This window comes from Papilio xuthus, unplaced genomic scaffold (assembly GCF_000836235.2).
Source record: "Papilio xuthus unplaced genomic scaffold, Pxut_1.1 DF827777.1, whole genome shotgun sequence".
Lineage (NCBI taxonomy): Eukaryota > Metazoa > Arthropoda > Insecta > Lepidoptera > Papilionidae > Papilio > Papilio xuthus.
In genome coordinates this window covers 2,234,893-2,253,207 of record NW_013530872.1, presented here as the reverse complement: position 1 = coordinate 2,253,207, position 18,315 = coordinate 2,234,893, and the positions used below count along the sequence as shown (strand labels likewise).

The 18,315-nt window shown below is 34.7% G+C and overlaps 1 protein-coding gene across 6 annotated transcripts in view; it reads left to right on the top strand.

Moving 5' to 3' along the window:
* ec (ubiquitin specific peptidase echinus) overlaps positions 1-18,315 on the top strand; it is a 58,063-nt gene that overhangs the window by 35,198 nt on the left and 4,550 nt on the right. For 2 of the 6 annotated variants that reach the window (XM_013309302.1, XM_013309308.1), the window contains 3 exons: positions 1,657-1,749; positions 17,639-17,935; positions 18,069-18,188. In XM_013309302.1, the coding sequence (XP_013164756.1) occupies positions 1,657-1,749; positions 17,639-17,935; positions 18,069-18,188 (510 nt within the window). Of the gene's footprint in view, positions 1-1,656; positions 1,750-9,922; positions 10,130-10,154; positions 10,232-14,986; positions 15,357-17,638; positions 17,936-18,068; positions 18,189-18,315 lie in introns of those variants that run through there. The other 4 variants (XM_013309303.1, XM_013309307.1, XM_013309305.1 and 1 more) reach the window with 4 other exon arrangements.

Genomic DNA, 18,315 nt, shown 5'->3' with positions numbered 1-18,315 from the left:
ACGCGGCGTATATAAGCCGGCCACTGTTTCGAACTTAACGAAAATGCTTCTATTTTACCTATCGGCATTTTGTACACTACAATAATACTAACGACAAAGTATTCTATAACCAAAAAAGAGAAAAAAAATAATTATCCCGCACTCGTCGCCAGTGATACGTCAATAAAACAACGCGGTAGGTAACGAACTGATTTATTAAAGTCGCCGTGCAACACTATAAACACAAATACCTTACAATAATATTAGTAAGATTAGTAAGAAAAATAGATCTATTTGTATAAGTATAACCTTTAAACTAGGTTACTCTGTGAAATGTAAAGTACAAATTATGCACGTTAACGTTAACCTGTAAAAGTAGATTAAAAATCTAAATCTTTGAATATCTGAGATGTATTGTAAAGTTGTAAAACATAACGCATTCCCCTACCAAGAACATGAGAAGTTTCATAATGTTATCCTAATATTATGATAAGCACAAAGTTGCAAGTGCTTGATGATAATATTTCGATTTTATTATAACACCTTTTACAAACCTGTTACTATTAAATGCAGCATATGGTTATAGACAGCAGGCTCATCATAAATTTTAATGTACACGTGTCTCTGCCACGTACTAAGGAATAGGTGGCATGTATACGAGACCGTTTTCGTCGCCTTGCAGTTTTTGCGGGCCCACCTGGCGTTGCACCTGACGCGGATGTCAAGTCGCGTGCATACACATAATCCTTAAGACTTCCATCTCTACCCTAGTTTATTATAAAAATAGTTATAAACCTACTTCTGTTTAATATCTTCATTCATAGACACATTCTATGTAATTCAATCTATTAATAGTAAACTAGTAAAACCAGGTTTGTACAAACGCATCTAGATTTTTTTGTGGGAAATACCACAAAGAAAAAGGTCAGTTTTTGTGTAGGCGTTTGTTCATTATTATTGATTTATACATTGTCTGTTTCCAATACTAATGGCAACTTGAATCTTACTTTTTAATATTATAATAAACTCGAATGTTTAAATGGGTGGATGGATAGTTGTTTGTGAAAAAAGTATATCCAGAACGGTTAAACGGATCGCGATGATATGCATAGATATAGAGTATAGTCTGGAAGAAAACATAGACTATTATGTTTTTTTTTAATTTCACGCGGACGGAGTTTCGGGCGACAGCTAATATGATCGTAAATCTATATTATAATTATAATTCAATGTTTTGTATGAAAATATCGTCAATTTATGTCGTGTGTGGATACAATTAGAAGTCATTATAAGTTTATAACAGATGTCCTAATAAGGGCACGTACACACGCCACATGAACGAATAGAAAAATAGACAATAAAGTATTCACCTGCGAGTGCATGGGGCAGTTCTATAGAACTACAGTGAGTTACAACTTACGAAAAATGTTCTTTTAATTGTTGCTTTACTACATATTTTATATTTAAACACTGTATAAACTGCTATTTATCGTATAACGCAGCTGGAGAACTGTAACTATGTCATTAGGTGTCTGCGAACCCGAAATATTGGACATAAAACAAGCAAAAGTATTACTACAGGATGATTTTTTCTGATTTTTTTTTATATTTTAATTTCCATGTTATTTAAATCACATGTATGTGTGACTTTGTAATTAAATCTTTATAAATTTACAGGTTCTGTGGCATCTGGACATTTTCCGGCGCAGTTTCCGCGAGCTCACCGGCCACGCCTGTCTCGGCCCTTCCTGTATTTTTTGCGCATTAAAGGTAAGAACAAGTTTTTTATCAGAACAAACTAACAAATTCATCCATTAAATAATTCAACAAACCATAGCTTATGGGTCCAAGATTAGATATAACTGTGTTATACGTAAGGTAACCGACTTATCGTGGGTTTCTGAGACCACAATACCCGGTAAAATGTTTTATATCTTAAAAATTTATATCTGTTTTGTGAAAGTTGTGTTATACAGAGATTTTGGTTTCAGTAACCAACAATTAATCCTTGTTCAATACTATAAAAAGAAATTAAACTAGAAATTATTCGATTGTTTGTTACGAATTGACTGAAATTAACTAATGGGGATTTTGTCTGCTAGGATATAACGTAACTCTGAAGGAAGTTAATGCGGGTTAACAATTGATAATCTCGGTGAAAGTGCATTTCAATTGTAATTTTTGTGATCATAATTGACAATAAATGTTATGCTTAAGGGGTCCAACTCATTTTGAATAATAATAAAATCGCTGCATCATGACTGGATTAAAAAAGAACAATCATCTCCGCTCGTTGGTCTCAGACTGTTCGATCAGACGTGACCTTTTCTATAACAATGAACCGCATTCGTTGCCTCGTTCGAAAATGGTCAAAACAATATTTAAACACGTTTTCGTAATATTTTATGAAAATACTTTTTGTGACTGTTTTTGTGTTTAAATGAAAACAAACAATTGATCCTATTCATATACGTATCAGTAGGAGGATTGTGTAATTTATTTGCCATGCGTTTTGCTATTTATGCTTCTTGTATGCAATGAAATGTTAATCTTCGAAACTAATATTGTACACTTACGTCTCAAGTACATACAACACACATTCAAAGTGGAGTTGTCGACGCGGGTAGAGTCTATTCACGACTGCAAAGCTAACATGAACTGCCAAATCTCTCGCCCGATTTGTCGGCCACTCTACGACATTGTTATACAAATCACTTAGCGACACAAATCGCTTTCAAAGATTTACATAACCTTGTGTACAAGGGCCTTACCCCACTTTGCCTACGTTACTTCACTTACATTAAAGTTCCTTAATTATTATATGTCGTTGTACAGACATAAGAGTATACTTAAGACCTTTAATATATAAAGCTACAATATACAAGCTATAAATAGGTACTTCACTACTTGAGCCTGGATTCGCTGGGATTTAATGTTCAGTCCAGTCTGGTCTAACTGGTTCTATAGAAGGGCATGATTTAGCTACCTCCACTCTACTATCTATTTTATGGACTTTCCTCTTCGCCTTTGCCATTGTCTATGTTTTGTTTGTTTCTTTATCACATATTGTTTATTTTTAGTACCTATAGTTATTTTACAACATTATTGAATGCCAGCACAAGTCATAAATAAATTGTTCATAATTTTTATATTCATTTTTAACTGGTCTTTGAAAACGTATGTAACAAAAATAGTGTTGATGTAAGGAATTAAGCACATTTTTTTAACTTTTATTATGATTCTTCAACATAAAATGTCAACAATAATTTCAATTATTTTTTCAGTATTTAAAATAGATTAGTATTAGGACGATCAGATTGTAACTACATTGTTCTAATTTAGAGTTAGCTCTACATCACTCGGTGGCGCCACTGTCACGAACGGGCTCTATTTCAGTTTAGTTTAAACTTAGCGCTCTTCGCAAACGACAGAGACCGTGAACGAGTTCATAGAACTTTGACCTCGAATATTATAAGATTTAATTAAATATCAACTCAATGTAATTAATTTAAATATACAATTAATTTTACGACATTCATATTGAATTTCAAGACCGAGACACAGACTTGTCTGTTGTATGTTAAAGCATATATTTTGGTTTTAGCGAGATGTACAAGAAACATTAGAGATCAGACAAAGCCATCGCTCTCTGTGCAGATAACATCCGCTAATTAATTTTACTACAATGCTTGCAACTTTCTTATAACGGTGTACATACATGTTAACTTGTGTTTAGTTTAACGATTAAACTTTTACTACTATTCTAATTGTAAAGTGTTTAATAAACATATTTTTGTAATTTACTTGATACAATTTAAATATTTTATCATCGTGATCTCGTCAGTTGATACACGTTAAACGACTAATCACGTTATTAATTAGGTTCATCAGGTTTCATAATCGAATTCAATAGAAATGACAAATTACAAGAAACCTATCTAAATTTAACCTTTAAAAGTCTGTATTCATTTGTTTGTTAAACACAGACATGAATATCATCAATTTAAAGATTAAATATTAAAATCTTTCAGTGTTTAAATTTTAAACACAGAATATTTCCATTCCACAGATAATAAAATATATTCTCAGCTAGTGACATGTGTAAATAAAATATAATAACAAATTACCATTGAATTCGAGTACGTATTCGATCGGGCACCAAAATAATAAGTTTCATAGTAATATCTGTGTACTTTTTTTATCTTTAACTAGTTGTATTTTTTATAATTTCGAACCATATACACATTTCTTGTTAATGCAAAATGTACTTTTCTTTTTAAAAGCGTACATTATCTGTATAATCTCTATATTATAAATTCAAGTTGCCAGTATTATGATAATCATCGCATAACATTAAAACATATGAATCATTCCTTAACATAAAACAATGTGATTATATAATTTAAGTGAATATGGTAGATAATTAAATGTACCAATTGCATTGTCCATAGTTTAGGCACGTTTACAGAAGTGTGTCGTGGCGCTACGTGCCCTCAGCCCGGCACAATCTGGGCCAACCAATTACCGAACTGATTACTACATCGACCCGCTGTTCTAATCTTTGACTGTTTCAACATTCTATTTTTTGTAGCCTATGCATATTGTCATATGGCCCAAGTACTCATTTTTTATACGAGATAGTAAGGCGAAGTTTGCGTGACGATTAAGGATTAAATGACCATTGCTAGCGCGCTTCGTTTAATTTTTATATAACTATCGCAAGTCGCAAAACCTCGACTACGTAAACGCAGAATTTGAAAAAGTAGCCTTTAATATTCCCCCTATTATCCTTCTAGAAAAAGTCGCGTCAAAATCGGTTCAGCCGTTTCGCAGATTACCGGGAACAAATGCGGAGGACAGATAGATAAAAATTTAAATAAATTGGTTTATAGTTATAAACAACACAAATACATCATTTTCGCGATATATAATTTTATTAATTAGCCAAGAGCAGAATATAAATGTGACTGACATTTAGGCCTATTAATTTTACCTTAATTCGTGCTTGTTTATTCCTTTTACTGTTTGAGTTCGTTCAAAATAGGAAGATATGTACACAAGTTATTGTAAGTCGCATAGATGGCGCGCGCGCAGCTGCAGGACCGGTTCTGCTTCTCGTTTACACCGAGTACCTCATCCTATACCTATATTCATACATGCATAGCATAGATGTCTATGTCCGTTTCCAGTTTGTCATTCCTAACTACGTCATTTCTGTTTACGATGCTCTACGTGATCCAAGCGAAGGAAAAGTTAACTGTTTTGTTAAAACTTTTAGTATATATTGCTGTATTGTTTTAAATTATTGAGATAACAATAATTGCATTTTAAAATTTTTTAGTTGTTGTTTTCAATATTTTTAGTTGTTGTATTAAGACAAATTAATTATAGAAAAACTTATTAAAGCGACTTTAAATAAGTACTTTATCTAAGTCTTAAACATTCAGTTTCAGTCAGGACAACCGTTAAAAATAAATAATTTATAATAAGTAGTTGTGTCATTCCGAGTCTGAGCACGGTTTGCGTTGGCGCCAAGTCGCTCGCCTCTCTCCTCGCGTAAGCTCACGACATTACCACGAAGACAAGAAGTATCCTTATTGACAATAAAATTAGCCGGTACAAGGAAAATAATTACTTTACGATTAAATAATTAGGTTGACTCCGTTATTAGTATTTGATTATCTAATTACATTACATACTGTGGAAATATTTTAGCATGAGTCGACGCTTAATTAGAATCTGTTTTTAATAAAAAAACTTTACCTTAGTAATATGCAGAGAGGAATTCATAACTTTAGCCCACTTAAAACCCACTCCGAGGGGGTCAAGGTCCTCGCTTTCCCGCCCACTGAAACAAATTTTGCGACACTGTCAAAGCATTATAATATTCACCATTTAGAATTGTTTGTTTGTACAACATTTACTTTTTTTATTGTTGTGCAGTTTTTTGTAACATTTTTGATATGAAGAATTTGATGTCGTCACAAAATTAGCAGTGTGCGTAAAAAAAGAAATATTTTTTTTCAACGTTCTTCAAAATGTTTGACTTCGACTGTACATTTCCTATACGTAACTACATGTTACTTAGAAAAATGTGCTTCGCAAACCGGTTCTAATGAAAACAAAAACCTTGAAAGTTTAAACGTCACGAAGAAATCATAACTATACCGGCGCCTATTCGCCCCCGCTCTCTCCGTCGATTTTACGCTCAGACCATAAAGGGCAAGATATCATTTCATGTTACAACGTAACATCAATTTTACATGATTTATAAATAATTAAACACATGTGACAATAGTGGGCAGATTGTGGGCGATGACAACAGTTTAATCTCTTTATTACTTTTATGCAACTTGACCTATGCTTCTGGTCATGATCAAATATGGTTATCAACCGCAGACGTGTAACATAATAGTGTCATTAGTGTTCGGATGATACACTGATTTATCATTTATAATGCTAACAAGTAAATAAATTATGATTATTAATATTTATTCCAACATTTAAGTAGTTCTATTATTATTTGAAGATTATTCGTAAATTGTTTGCTTTTGACATTAGAATTTAAAAATGATACCTAATATGCGCGCAACATGTGTTTTATTTTTATTATATCAACCGGAGTATTTGCCAAATGACATCAAGGTTAAGAATAAATTAATTCCAGTCATCCGCTTTAATTGTATTTTAGCAACTTTATTGTTTTAGCTTTACATTGCCACATTAATCAGAATACAAATCGATCAAGCAATTTGATTTTCTTTGGAAAAAGATAACTGATGTCTTTAAGAATAGTATAGTATTTTATAACCATACAAAAAAGTACATAAAATCCTTAGTAATATTATAATCTCATTATAAAACAAATTTATATATGTCGTATCTTCTTAATATTATAATTTAGTTTTTTACTATATGTAGTAATGGTACTATAGTCACATTTTCATCACAAAGTAACAATATAAATATATTCAGTATTCCACATGTGCGTCTTTATACATTAATTAAATTGAAACGTTTTATACCGTTACATCTGACAAACGATAACGATGTTCATGGATTTTATAACTTGAGAAACAAAGAAAAATTGGTCGCTGATTGAACGAGCCTGGGAACAATGAAACAGCGTTGCACTGCAACCTTCGACAGACTTAAACTTTGACAATAGAGAAACGGACTAGGCAAAAAGTCGTTGTCACGTCGTTGGTATCACACATGTGATAATCGCGCTAATAAGTATTATCAAGGAAGTTTATGACTAATTGTAGTTATTTTTTTACGTTTTGACGGAGGGAATGCACGGCCTTGACCTGTCCTGTCTTTTAAAACTCAAAGATGCTGAAACAACAGTTTGTCAGTGGTATGCAAAATCGCTGCAGCCATTCTATCTAAGTGTTATCTGCTATAATTACAATTAGACTCGCGATTGTGAAACGATCGGAAACGACTGCTCTGACATTAACAACTCTATATTGATTCTGTTAAATGTTAACAGTTCCAAAAGTAGAGGAACATAGCGCATACCGACAGAAATATTGCCGTTGCTAAATTATACAGGTTATAGGTAAACAAGATAATCGCATTCCATAGCAAGTATCATGGCACGAAATAAGAATTGTGTAAGATTTAGACGCACCTAAACTACGTAGAGTTTAATTAGTCGTAATGTTTGTCACAATCATTAACCTATAATGTTAATATCAAAACTAAATATGTTATACTGTATTAGCTGGCGCCAGCAATTCCGTCCACGTGGAATAAAAAAAAATATTAGCTACCAGCAATTATTTGAATTTTTCGCTCCTTTTAAACCTTCCCTAGACCACCATGAACACTTCAAGACCAAGATACAAGAAAAATCCGTTCAGCCGTTCTCGAGTTTTAGCGAAACTTACGAACAGCAATAGATTTACTAAAATCGTAGCTCATCCTGTGATACATTTTAGTAAGTTTATAAAATGATGTGAACAAAAATGTGAAGGTTAACTACATACAAAGAATTCGGAACACTTTGTGAGTCAAAGTAGCAAGTGGATTGGTGAAGTGGGCCGGTGACACACATGCATCGCCAATGAAGCGAGATTCGGCGCAACGTTCTACGTTATTTACTTACCTTAAAAGTATACCGTGTTTATTGCTTCAATGAAATTACTTTTAAATTGAATTTAATAACATACATAATTAGTAATTACTTTTTAGTAATAATAGTTTGCGACTTACAACTAAAAGATGAAAAATGTAGGTATTAATTAGGATTATGGAAATTAGTATTATGGAAAGTAATTATATTATAGATTAAAATTAAAAGTTTAAAAAAATATTCTTATTTTTTTAACTGTAGATTTGGGATAAGACAATTTTCTGATGGGAAAGTTACGAGTCGCTTTGAAGACCGGTAGCGTTCAGAAACCATCACAATTTAATGATCTGTGAACATTGGCACAGAGGCACACAGGCGACACTTTTGTTGAATCAGGTTAACCGATTTTGTAGAAAAAGTCCAATATTTAAATGAACAATAAGTAATTGTTAACTACGTGTCCGCAAAGATTGCAGTTTGTGAGAGGTTTTACAATTTCTCACCCCTTAAAAAGTTTAAGTTAAACTCACTGGTTTCTGGTCACAAAACTAAGCAAGAGTTGTATGAATATTTGTGCCATTGTGTTTCTTAGGTGTTCTCACGGTTCTCACTAATATTTACAAAAGACTGTTCGTACATCTTGTTTAATCTTACTAATATTATAAATGCGATGTCTGAATGGATGGATGTTTGTTTGACGGTAAGTCCAGAAAGGCTGAAAGAATTTTAATCAAATTTGGCACACATGTAGAACATAGTCTGAAAGAACATATAGGTTACTTATTATGTTTTTTTAATTCGGCGTGGACGAAGCCGCGGGTGACAACTAGTATTAAATATCTTTGAGGGATATCACTTTATTAATAACTACAAATGAAAAATGTGTGGTTTACAGTGGTATGTTTTATAACGACGCGGGTAAACTTTTGACATTTAGCGCGGTTGCCTCATCGCCTTTGACTGCAATTATCTTTATAAAGACGTTCCTTGCTTTGAATGGGTTTGAATAAGTAGGTAATACTACAATAAGTTATCTATACTTATAAATATTTGCATTGAATATTCTCAGAAAGTACTGAACCGATCTCCTGGTGACGTAGGCTATTTATTATTAGTGATTTTTTTAATTCCGCGCCCAACTGCTAGTTACTTAATAAAGACAAACAACGTGTACTTTGCCATGCAATTGTAAGACGTTGACTCTTGAAGAGAAGTTACTCGTACGTGCGTAATCCCTTTCCTGCTTGGCTATTACGATAAGCAGTGCATCATAGTGCTCTAGTGCCGACTATTCATGTTATCTCGATTATGTCTGGAAGTAACGAGCTGTCGGGCTGCGGCGCGGCGTCGGTTTACACAAACCGGTAAAACGCTGCTTGACCCCTCACGCGTACGAGATTCGTATTGCATTCGGGGAACCAATCTTGAATTCGCAAACTACTGAACTTCTCGACAATCGAGGTTTCAAGACCATTCAATTATTATGCATAAAAAAAACCACAACGTGTGTAGAGTTCGAATTCAATCAAGTATCCTGGTTATTTGATCTCGATTACTATTTAGCTTTTAAAAAATTTAAACGCACAATAGTAAAAGTTCGATATAAATCTAACGATGACGTATCGGTAAGAGGAAAAAGTACCAAGTTATAAAGCTTCTCTGTAGATAGGTACAAAGACTTCATCTTTGCCATATCAAGTCCGAGACGTAACCGGACTCCCGCTAAAGCCTCTCTTGCGTCTCGCTCGCACTAATGTAGAAACACACGCGGCGCCGCTGCCTGCACCGGCCGTCTCTGTCGCGCGCGTGTAGCCTGCGCCTGCGCAGCCTGTCACCGCGCGCTCGCCGCTGTTACACGCCGCCACTCGATCGCCGCGCATAGACGTTCGCTATCTATAACTCGATAGGAGTTATAAAATTGTAACTATTATCGTGTGCTATGCAAGTAAGTGTCGTGTATAAGATATAAGTTAGCATCGAGTTTCGTATTGCGCGCTCGCGAGTGACCGTTGTTTACATGAAGTGTTGCAAGTGTCAGAGTTCATTAACGCTAAACAGTGTACAAATCAAGTGAGTGGATATACGTGAATTAGAAGTGACTTCATATGAATATGGTGCTCACCGGTTAGCCTTGTGTCTGACGGCACAGAGCTGATGTTGCGCACACAATATGTATTTATGTATTTTAATGTGTCCGACACAACTTAATATTGGCATACGTAGATCACGTATCGGAAGGTTGAATTCCACATCGTGTTAGAATTAAGATGTTTCGAAACTATCTTTTGTTGTTATATTGAAACTTTATCAAATATCAATACAATTACTGTTCAATTAAATAAGTATTCAATGCAGCAGATTACTAATTAGTGTACTTAAGTGACACGTTATTGTCTCTCCCACTCGGCGCGTGACAACGAAGGATGTGTACCAAACCGTTGGCCCACGCATGCAAATCTTGTCACCCATGATCTTGTTGTCCTTGTTTCAATTCGTTTTGTCCACATTGAACATATTTCGTAAGCTTTACAACCGTTTGTATTAGAATCTGATTCGCTAGGTAACTGTAAAACTATGAGTGGAATCATATATCAGTTAACATCCGCGAAAATGTACTGGTTAGGCAGGTATCCAATGGAATATCCTGGATGGCAAAAGTAGGAAAAGTTTATAAATTTTGCGTGACATGAACATAGCTTAGTTTCCTTTTATGTTAGCTTACAGGCTACTTTATAAAGTTTATTGAAGGATGGAAAAATATAAATTTGAAATGGCTCAAGTTTCTTATACAATGGTATATCGGTGCGACGTAATTGAATAAGTGGTTACGTGTGTAACAAATCGGTTGCGGGAGCGATAATGGCCCCTAGAACAAATCGATGTAAACGCTCTAAAGTTCATCGTAACGTTGAAACCACTCCACTCATTTGCCTATTTTTATAATACATTTAATTACATTTTATATGTAGTTACTCTGTAGAATTATCTCTAAATGTATGCCGTCTTTTAGAACACATACTATTGATGTTTTTAAAAGTAGTGGATGAAAAACGTGATTGTGTTAAAATTACTCAATAAGCACGTATGAATAAACATTTTTCCTTTGCTAAAATAATCTATCGAATAATAGATGTAACTAGTAGGTATGGTATGTTTTTTAGGTAATGATAATTAGAATTTATTCATTATCAGCTCACTATACGTCCCCACCGAGGGGCTCGGAGCCTACCCTAAATTGGGGTGACTAGGCCATAGTCAACCACGCTGACCAAGTGCAGGTTGGTTGGCTTCACACATACCTTTTGAATTTCTTCTCAGATGTGTGCAGGTTGCATCACGATGTTTTCGAAAAACACATTAGTACATGGTGGGATTCGAACCCAGTACCTGCATATTACAAGTCAAGTGCCTAAACCCCTGAGCCACCGACGCTCTTAATAATATAATTTGAATTTATTATTAATTAGACTATTCAATTTATAATTTTAATAATGGCAAATATATTATCGTTTACATTGAAAAATTGTTTTGCTTCCTATAATTCTCTGTAACATCGTTTGAAGTTAAAATTCTCGAGAATCTGCCTTTCCGCTTATTGATTGTGCAATGGATTCATTGTTCAGATCTTTTGTGTAATAAACAGTGCTTTAGATGGTAATTTTATATCCGAAAAGATCTTCGTTTTAATGTAATCTACAAAATTCGCAATACAACCGCTCATCTTACTAATACTATAAATACAAATGTTGGATAGATGGATGGATGAAAGTTTTTTAAAAGGTATCTCCAGGAAGTCTCAACGGGTCTCTCTAACATTTTGTATATTGTAGACATCATCTGGAAGAACACATAGGCTACTCATTAAGTTTTATTAATTCATCGCGGACGAAGTCACGGGCGACCACTAGTATTAATAAAAAATGCATTAAAAAAACTACTACTATTATTAGTATTAGTAGATTAGTATTAGTAGATTAGTTCGCAGAAATCGGCGTTTTTTTTTTACTTTTCCATGCGTTGCGTGGGCATGAATAGTTTTCAACATTTCAGACAATACAAATAAGGTTACGTTGATGTCGCAAGACTATGAGTAACGTTCTCAAAAAGATCCGCCTCATGAATAACCTTTTTCAGAGAACTTGTGGCGAAAGAACTGCTAAAACTAAAGCACGCAAACTGTTAGCAGGATAAAGTTGCCGATCTCAAAGGCCGGCAACGTATCTGCGGTTCCTCTGGTATTGCTGATGTCCATGGGCGTCGTTGAACACCTCGATGTTCCTGCTGCTCGTTTGCCCCATTTGTTATAAAAAAAAGACCGTACGTTTAGACCTAGATACGATATATTTAGACTTTACAAAACAGAAAATAACAGTAAAATAATAATTTTTAACACCTAAGTTACTAAACATTGATAGGTTTTTGTTTCTTTTAATAGGTAAGACACAATACGTTTTGAACCTAAAAATATTCGCCATTTGGATTTGATTCGTTAAAATTATTACCTAGGGAAGTCTTAGCGCCAACTCTATTTGTAACGTAACCTACAATCAAGTACATATAAGCTAGAATTAATTAATGCCAGAATAAAAACAGTGTTTGTTGTACGCGTTATTTAATAGCTTGGTACACTTCTGTAAATAAATTGTTATTGATCAATTGTTTCTCACAGTATGCTTAGTACACATACGCACAGTGCAATTACATCGCAGATTTATATGTGAGATTCGTCTCACGGTTGTCGCTAAAACCCGATTGCATTTAAAAGTAATATGACGAATAAAACTGATGATTATGAATCTGAAGTATATTTAAAAAAAATTGAAGGCATAATAGACGAAAAAAAAAGAGAAGCAAGGAGGATTATCTCGAATACTTACCTTAGCGCAACAGTTTTGTGATAAGTACTAAGTATACTTAACCTCAATAATAATTTAAAAGAATGAAAAAAAACCGTATGAAATATTACATTTTTCGATGTAAAAGAATCCAATTGTCTCGAACGATAACAAGTCGACTTATAATTATTTAACCTGACGTTTCCGGTTCGTTTATCTGCTAAAGTCGAGCAACCACTTGTTAAGCAGTGGGAAAGGAATAATTAGCTTTCTTCGCATACAGTAATATACTGTCTTAACGTTTAATGTTTTAAAAGTAACATATCTACTAACTTCATTGTAGACAATAAACACAACATGGATTATACATAGAGAGTTTATACATACCTTAATTACACATACAACCGCACTCAGAAACTTTCAATTAAATTAAATTGTAACTAAGATTATAATAAAAAATGGATTGTAGTATTCTCTTTAGGAAAGCGACATATTATTTTCAGTGTAATCTTTACCTGAAAAGTTTTTTCATAAATTGAATAATGACTTTATCCCACTTATGTGTCTACATTTGGACTTGCCTTGCCGCAACTTTATGATAACTATAAAACTAAACTCTAAAGCAGTCGTTACTTTTGTGTCAGAACATGACGTGTTTCAAAGTAGAGTCACCCGTCGCCGGCCACGGGGAAGCTGACCACATATTTTACAACATCGACATACTTCACAACTGACTCATGCTGTGAAAGTGTGCCTTGTTATGATAAATGCCCCACCATTATTTGGGAATATGATGTATTGTAGGGTGTTGTTTCTACGAGCCATCAACAACTCTGTAGTGTGAAGGGTTTTTTTGTACATCCCTTTTAATAACATTAGTATGATTCATAGAAATATCTTTAAGTTAAATCATGAGGTGTTTTATAACACAATCATGCATTACTAATCGTTTATTGTTATTGGATATTAAACATCTAATGCTTTTAAATATAAATAAGCTTAAAAATATAAAGATCTGAACTATAAAAAACCTCACAACAAATAACACAACCAATTTAATTAGTTGAATTCAAAATGTTAATCCTGGAAATAACAATAGCTGTCATCTTAGGCCATCAGATTTAAGATGTTCGTCTCCTTTAAGTAATAGTGACTATGTACAAATGAAAGTTTACCAAATTAACATACATAGAGTTAAGTATTTTCTAAGGACAACGGTTCATTGACCTTTTGCTGTTTAAATAAGCTCTTTTGCAATGTGAACATAATTAACTCGTCTCTATCTTTTTATCTCCGGAAAGATGAGACTTGTAATCATGACATGTTAAAAATCTTAAAATTAATTTTTCCTACCTAGGTCCCTGTGTAATAAAACATCTGCTAAACACATTTTCTGCACTTCCACGTGCGCTGTAAGACGCTCTTTTCTATATTTTATAGTTCGGCTTGGCGGGTTTTACTTACCGCCATTGAAATATAAACAAAGCATGGCATACCCGTAAAAGAGAGAGATGAAAATACGTATACGCATATAAGATAGAAAGGGAAGGTATCGTGCCCACGTGAGTTTGTTAACAATAGATTACAAAAAAAAACTATACCTACCTGGAAGGTAGAGGCGCCCGCGTTTCCCGCCCCCACCGCACGCCGTTCGTCTCACGTCAGTCTGCTTGAAAGCCTCCGCGGTGACGTTCGTTGACTATTAGAGCTTTTTAAAAAGTTTTTATTTTTCTTCTAATTATTATATGACAGTTCGTCATTAGATTTTAATAAGTGTTATTACAGTGATGGTTTTATGAGTGCGTCACGCAACCTGCCAGTTGTATTGGAATTAACTTTAAACATTAGCGACCACCTGTCGCTCGTCCCTACCTGCTCGGAGTTATCGTAACTGATGTTCCCGCGCTAGCTTTAAGACTACAAAGTCGATAAGTTTTATAACATAGATTTTAATTTATATTAAACGGACATTGTTCAGTATATTGAGACGAGTGGAATTCAAATGAAAAGTTTCTTAATCGTACGTGGTTCGGATACTTATTGCCTTTTAAGTTGTTTGCGGACACGGCCACTGATAGATATGTATATTTAGCTTGCGGCCATTGTCTTCGATCACGACCGGTATGAAGATTGAATTCGAATGAGAAGCCGAAGCGAATTCGTTTAATTCGCTTCGCCGATCGCGTGATCACCCTGAACTATGTGGACTAGTCGGTGAAATGATAAAGTTTCGGTACAAGAAGAAGGAGACGAATGATGGCGGGAAGAGTGGGACGGCGATACAGAAGCAGAAGATCGAGGGTCTGAGGGACCGAGAGTTGCTGCCGCCCAAGGATATGATGTTGGTGGGTTCCCTGGCGGGTGTGCGGCACAACACGCTGCCGAGGTCTAGACCACCATCCGCCGCCCGCAGGGACCCACCTGAACAGCTCTTGAATCCAACAACTATTTCGTTATTCAGAGTAAGTCCCATATTATAATTGAGGTTTTTATATAAGCAGCAATTTGCAATAAGGTTTTTTTGATCAAAATACATATATTTGATGTCGCTTAATGCTACACAAATACATAGTACGCAATGTTAACTACAATGGCTCGTTGAAATCGAAGAAAACAATAAACTTTTCCAAGCAGGTAACTGTTATTTTCCAAGCGAGGAAATGACTTTGTATTTAATAGTAGCTTCTGGCCCTCAAAGGCCATTGTATTGAAGCCTTCAAAGGCAATTTGCCATCAGAATATTTAGCAGGAATGCGTACGTGAAGGTATCCACACCGAAGCGTGTTGACATTTATTAATATGATAAATCCAACAGCTAAGAAAATCTTCACACATTAAAATTCTTTAACATTACTTTTTCAAATCGATATGGACCTTTTTGATATGCGATATGAATGGAAAAACAACTATGAGATAATCGTTTCCTTATGAGCTTGTTTGTGTTGATTAAACTTAAAGTTTATTAATGGCCAAGAATGGAATGTTTATTTATTCATGTTATTGTATTTCAATGAAATATTTATAATGTTCCATTATGAACTACGCGAATACATTTACAAGATATAAATCGTTTAGCCGAAACTTGTTAACGTGGCATTGTGTGGCAAGATAAAATAGGACGAACGTCCCATGTTGTATAATTTTTTTTCGCCAACAAATTAAAAGCAAAACTTTACTGATTCTTTATGGCTTATACGATGGCGCCAATAAGTACCAGGCTATCAGAAATCTCAAGTAGCAGGGTTATTGCTCACGGTTGACAGACATAATTCGCACGCAACAATTGCGGCGGTAGACTAGCCGCGTTCTCACAGAAAATGTGGTGGCTCTCTGTTTGGCTTATATGTGCCTACAACATTATTACTATTAACGTATTAGTTCCGTGATACTTATTGTATCTACTTTACAATGCATTGATAATAAGGAGATTTTCTTTGTTTCCAATATTAATTGGCCAGTTTAAAAATACAAACGAAGAAAGATAACATTGAAATAAGTAAGGTTTGGGAGAAATTGAATATTAAAATCAAAAGACAATATAAAGATGTACGCAGGCGCGCTTCGATCAAACAATGCCTTACCGCTTTCATGTTAACTTCTCGCAAATGTAAAAAGTTATGTTTGGGTAAAGGGGCAATAAACCGATGGAGACTGAATATGCGTGTGAAATGTGATTTATGATTTTTCGTACGTCTCTATGACTTGTGTCTATATATTATTTTGGTTGTATGAAGACATATTTAAATTAAAACATATTAAATAAAACTCAACTATTCTTAACATCGAGCAATTATCTGAATTATCAAGAATACATCAATATATTTTCAAGGTTACCTGTTATATTAATAATCAAAAAATAAATAATCAATTTATTCCAGTACGTTAAATTACAGTTTTTCAATACCTTCGATTATAGTGTTGTGTACGATGTGCATAACGGAAGGCACGGCGCAAGCTGCGTCCGTCACTGCGCCTGTCCCGGATAAACACTCCACTTGAATTACAACCATTCCGACGTAATCTTGTAAAGGATATTACAACATTTAACTGTTTGAAAGTGTACTATATAGGTTATAGTACACTTTCAAACAGTTCGATCAACTATTTGTCTGCTTTGAAAATATTGATTTCATATAGTAAAACATCGTCATAACTATACGACTCAAAAAATATGAATTTTAAACATACAAAAAAAATCTGATATTTTTCTTCATATTCAGAATATAAACTTACAAACAATAAATAGTTCATGTATTTTGTTTACCAGGAACGCATAGAATAAAGATCACAAGTCCATAAACGCCGTATCCAAAAGCAAACATTACGAAACTCACGAAAAGTGTCGTACGAGACCCGTTTTTACAAACTACGTCGCATGATCTCGGCCGGGTCATGCCTCGTTTCTGACCTATAATATTCGTGCCATACTGGTTTTTTCGTTAGCCTCAACACCCTAGTTGTAAGAAATTCATCTTTTATGTATTGAAAATAAGGTATGAATTTGTATAACTAGGCTGAAACAGAGCTTTCTTCACGAATTTGATTAACTCGCCGTAGTATATTCCTTCGCAGGCCTTTCTCCGAATCAATGTGAATACTTTATGCTGTATTGTTTTTATTTGTTTTAAAGTATTTTCCTTGTATAAAAGTATTTGTGGAAATTAATTATATAAAGCAATGAAAATGGAGAGTACTTCAAATTACGTATTTTGATAGTAATTAATTCCTTGGTTATTGTCTACAGGAGCTGTTCGCTCAGTTGCAATGGTCTGCGGAGCGTGCGCCGGCCGCGGACAGCTTGCGTCGCGCGCTGGGCGGCGGTTCGCGCTTTCAGCTGGGATGCATGGCGGATGCCAGCGAGTGCTTCGAGCACCTGCTGCTACGGGTACACGCTCACGTAGCCGCCGCCGGTGACAAGCGGGATGACGACGCCTGCAGGGCGCCCCATTGTGTGCCCCACCGCAAGTTCGCCATGATGCTAGTCGAGCAGTCCGTCTGTGGCGCGTGTCAGGCTACTTCCGAGCCTCTACCCTTTACCCAGGTAAGGAATTCTTAGCTTTTTAATATTTATTTTATCAATCGATTATTATACTGTTATTTGAGTACTGAGTGTTATTTCTCAAGTAGGTAAGATCTTTATATCTAACATTAAATTTGCCTTCTTATAATTCCAGATGGTGCATTACGTGTCAGCAACCGCTTTAACAACTCAAGCGGCATTTGGTGACCACGGAGACAGCTTCGGCACATTGCTGAGGAAAGCCGGGGGCATGGGCGATATTAGAGATTGTCCGGTAAGTTACATTATATCTCATTCAGTTTATGATAACACATCAATTAGCTACTTCTTGCATAAAATTTTACCTTTAACTAACTTTTAGAAACAATTTAAATTAAAACAGATAGCAATAAGAGAATTTG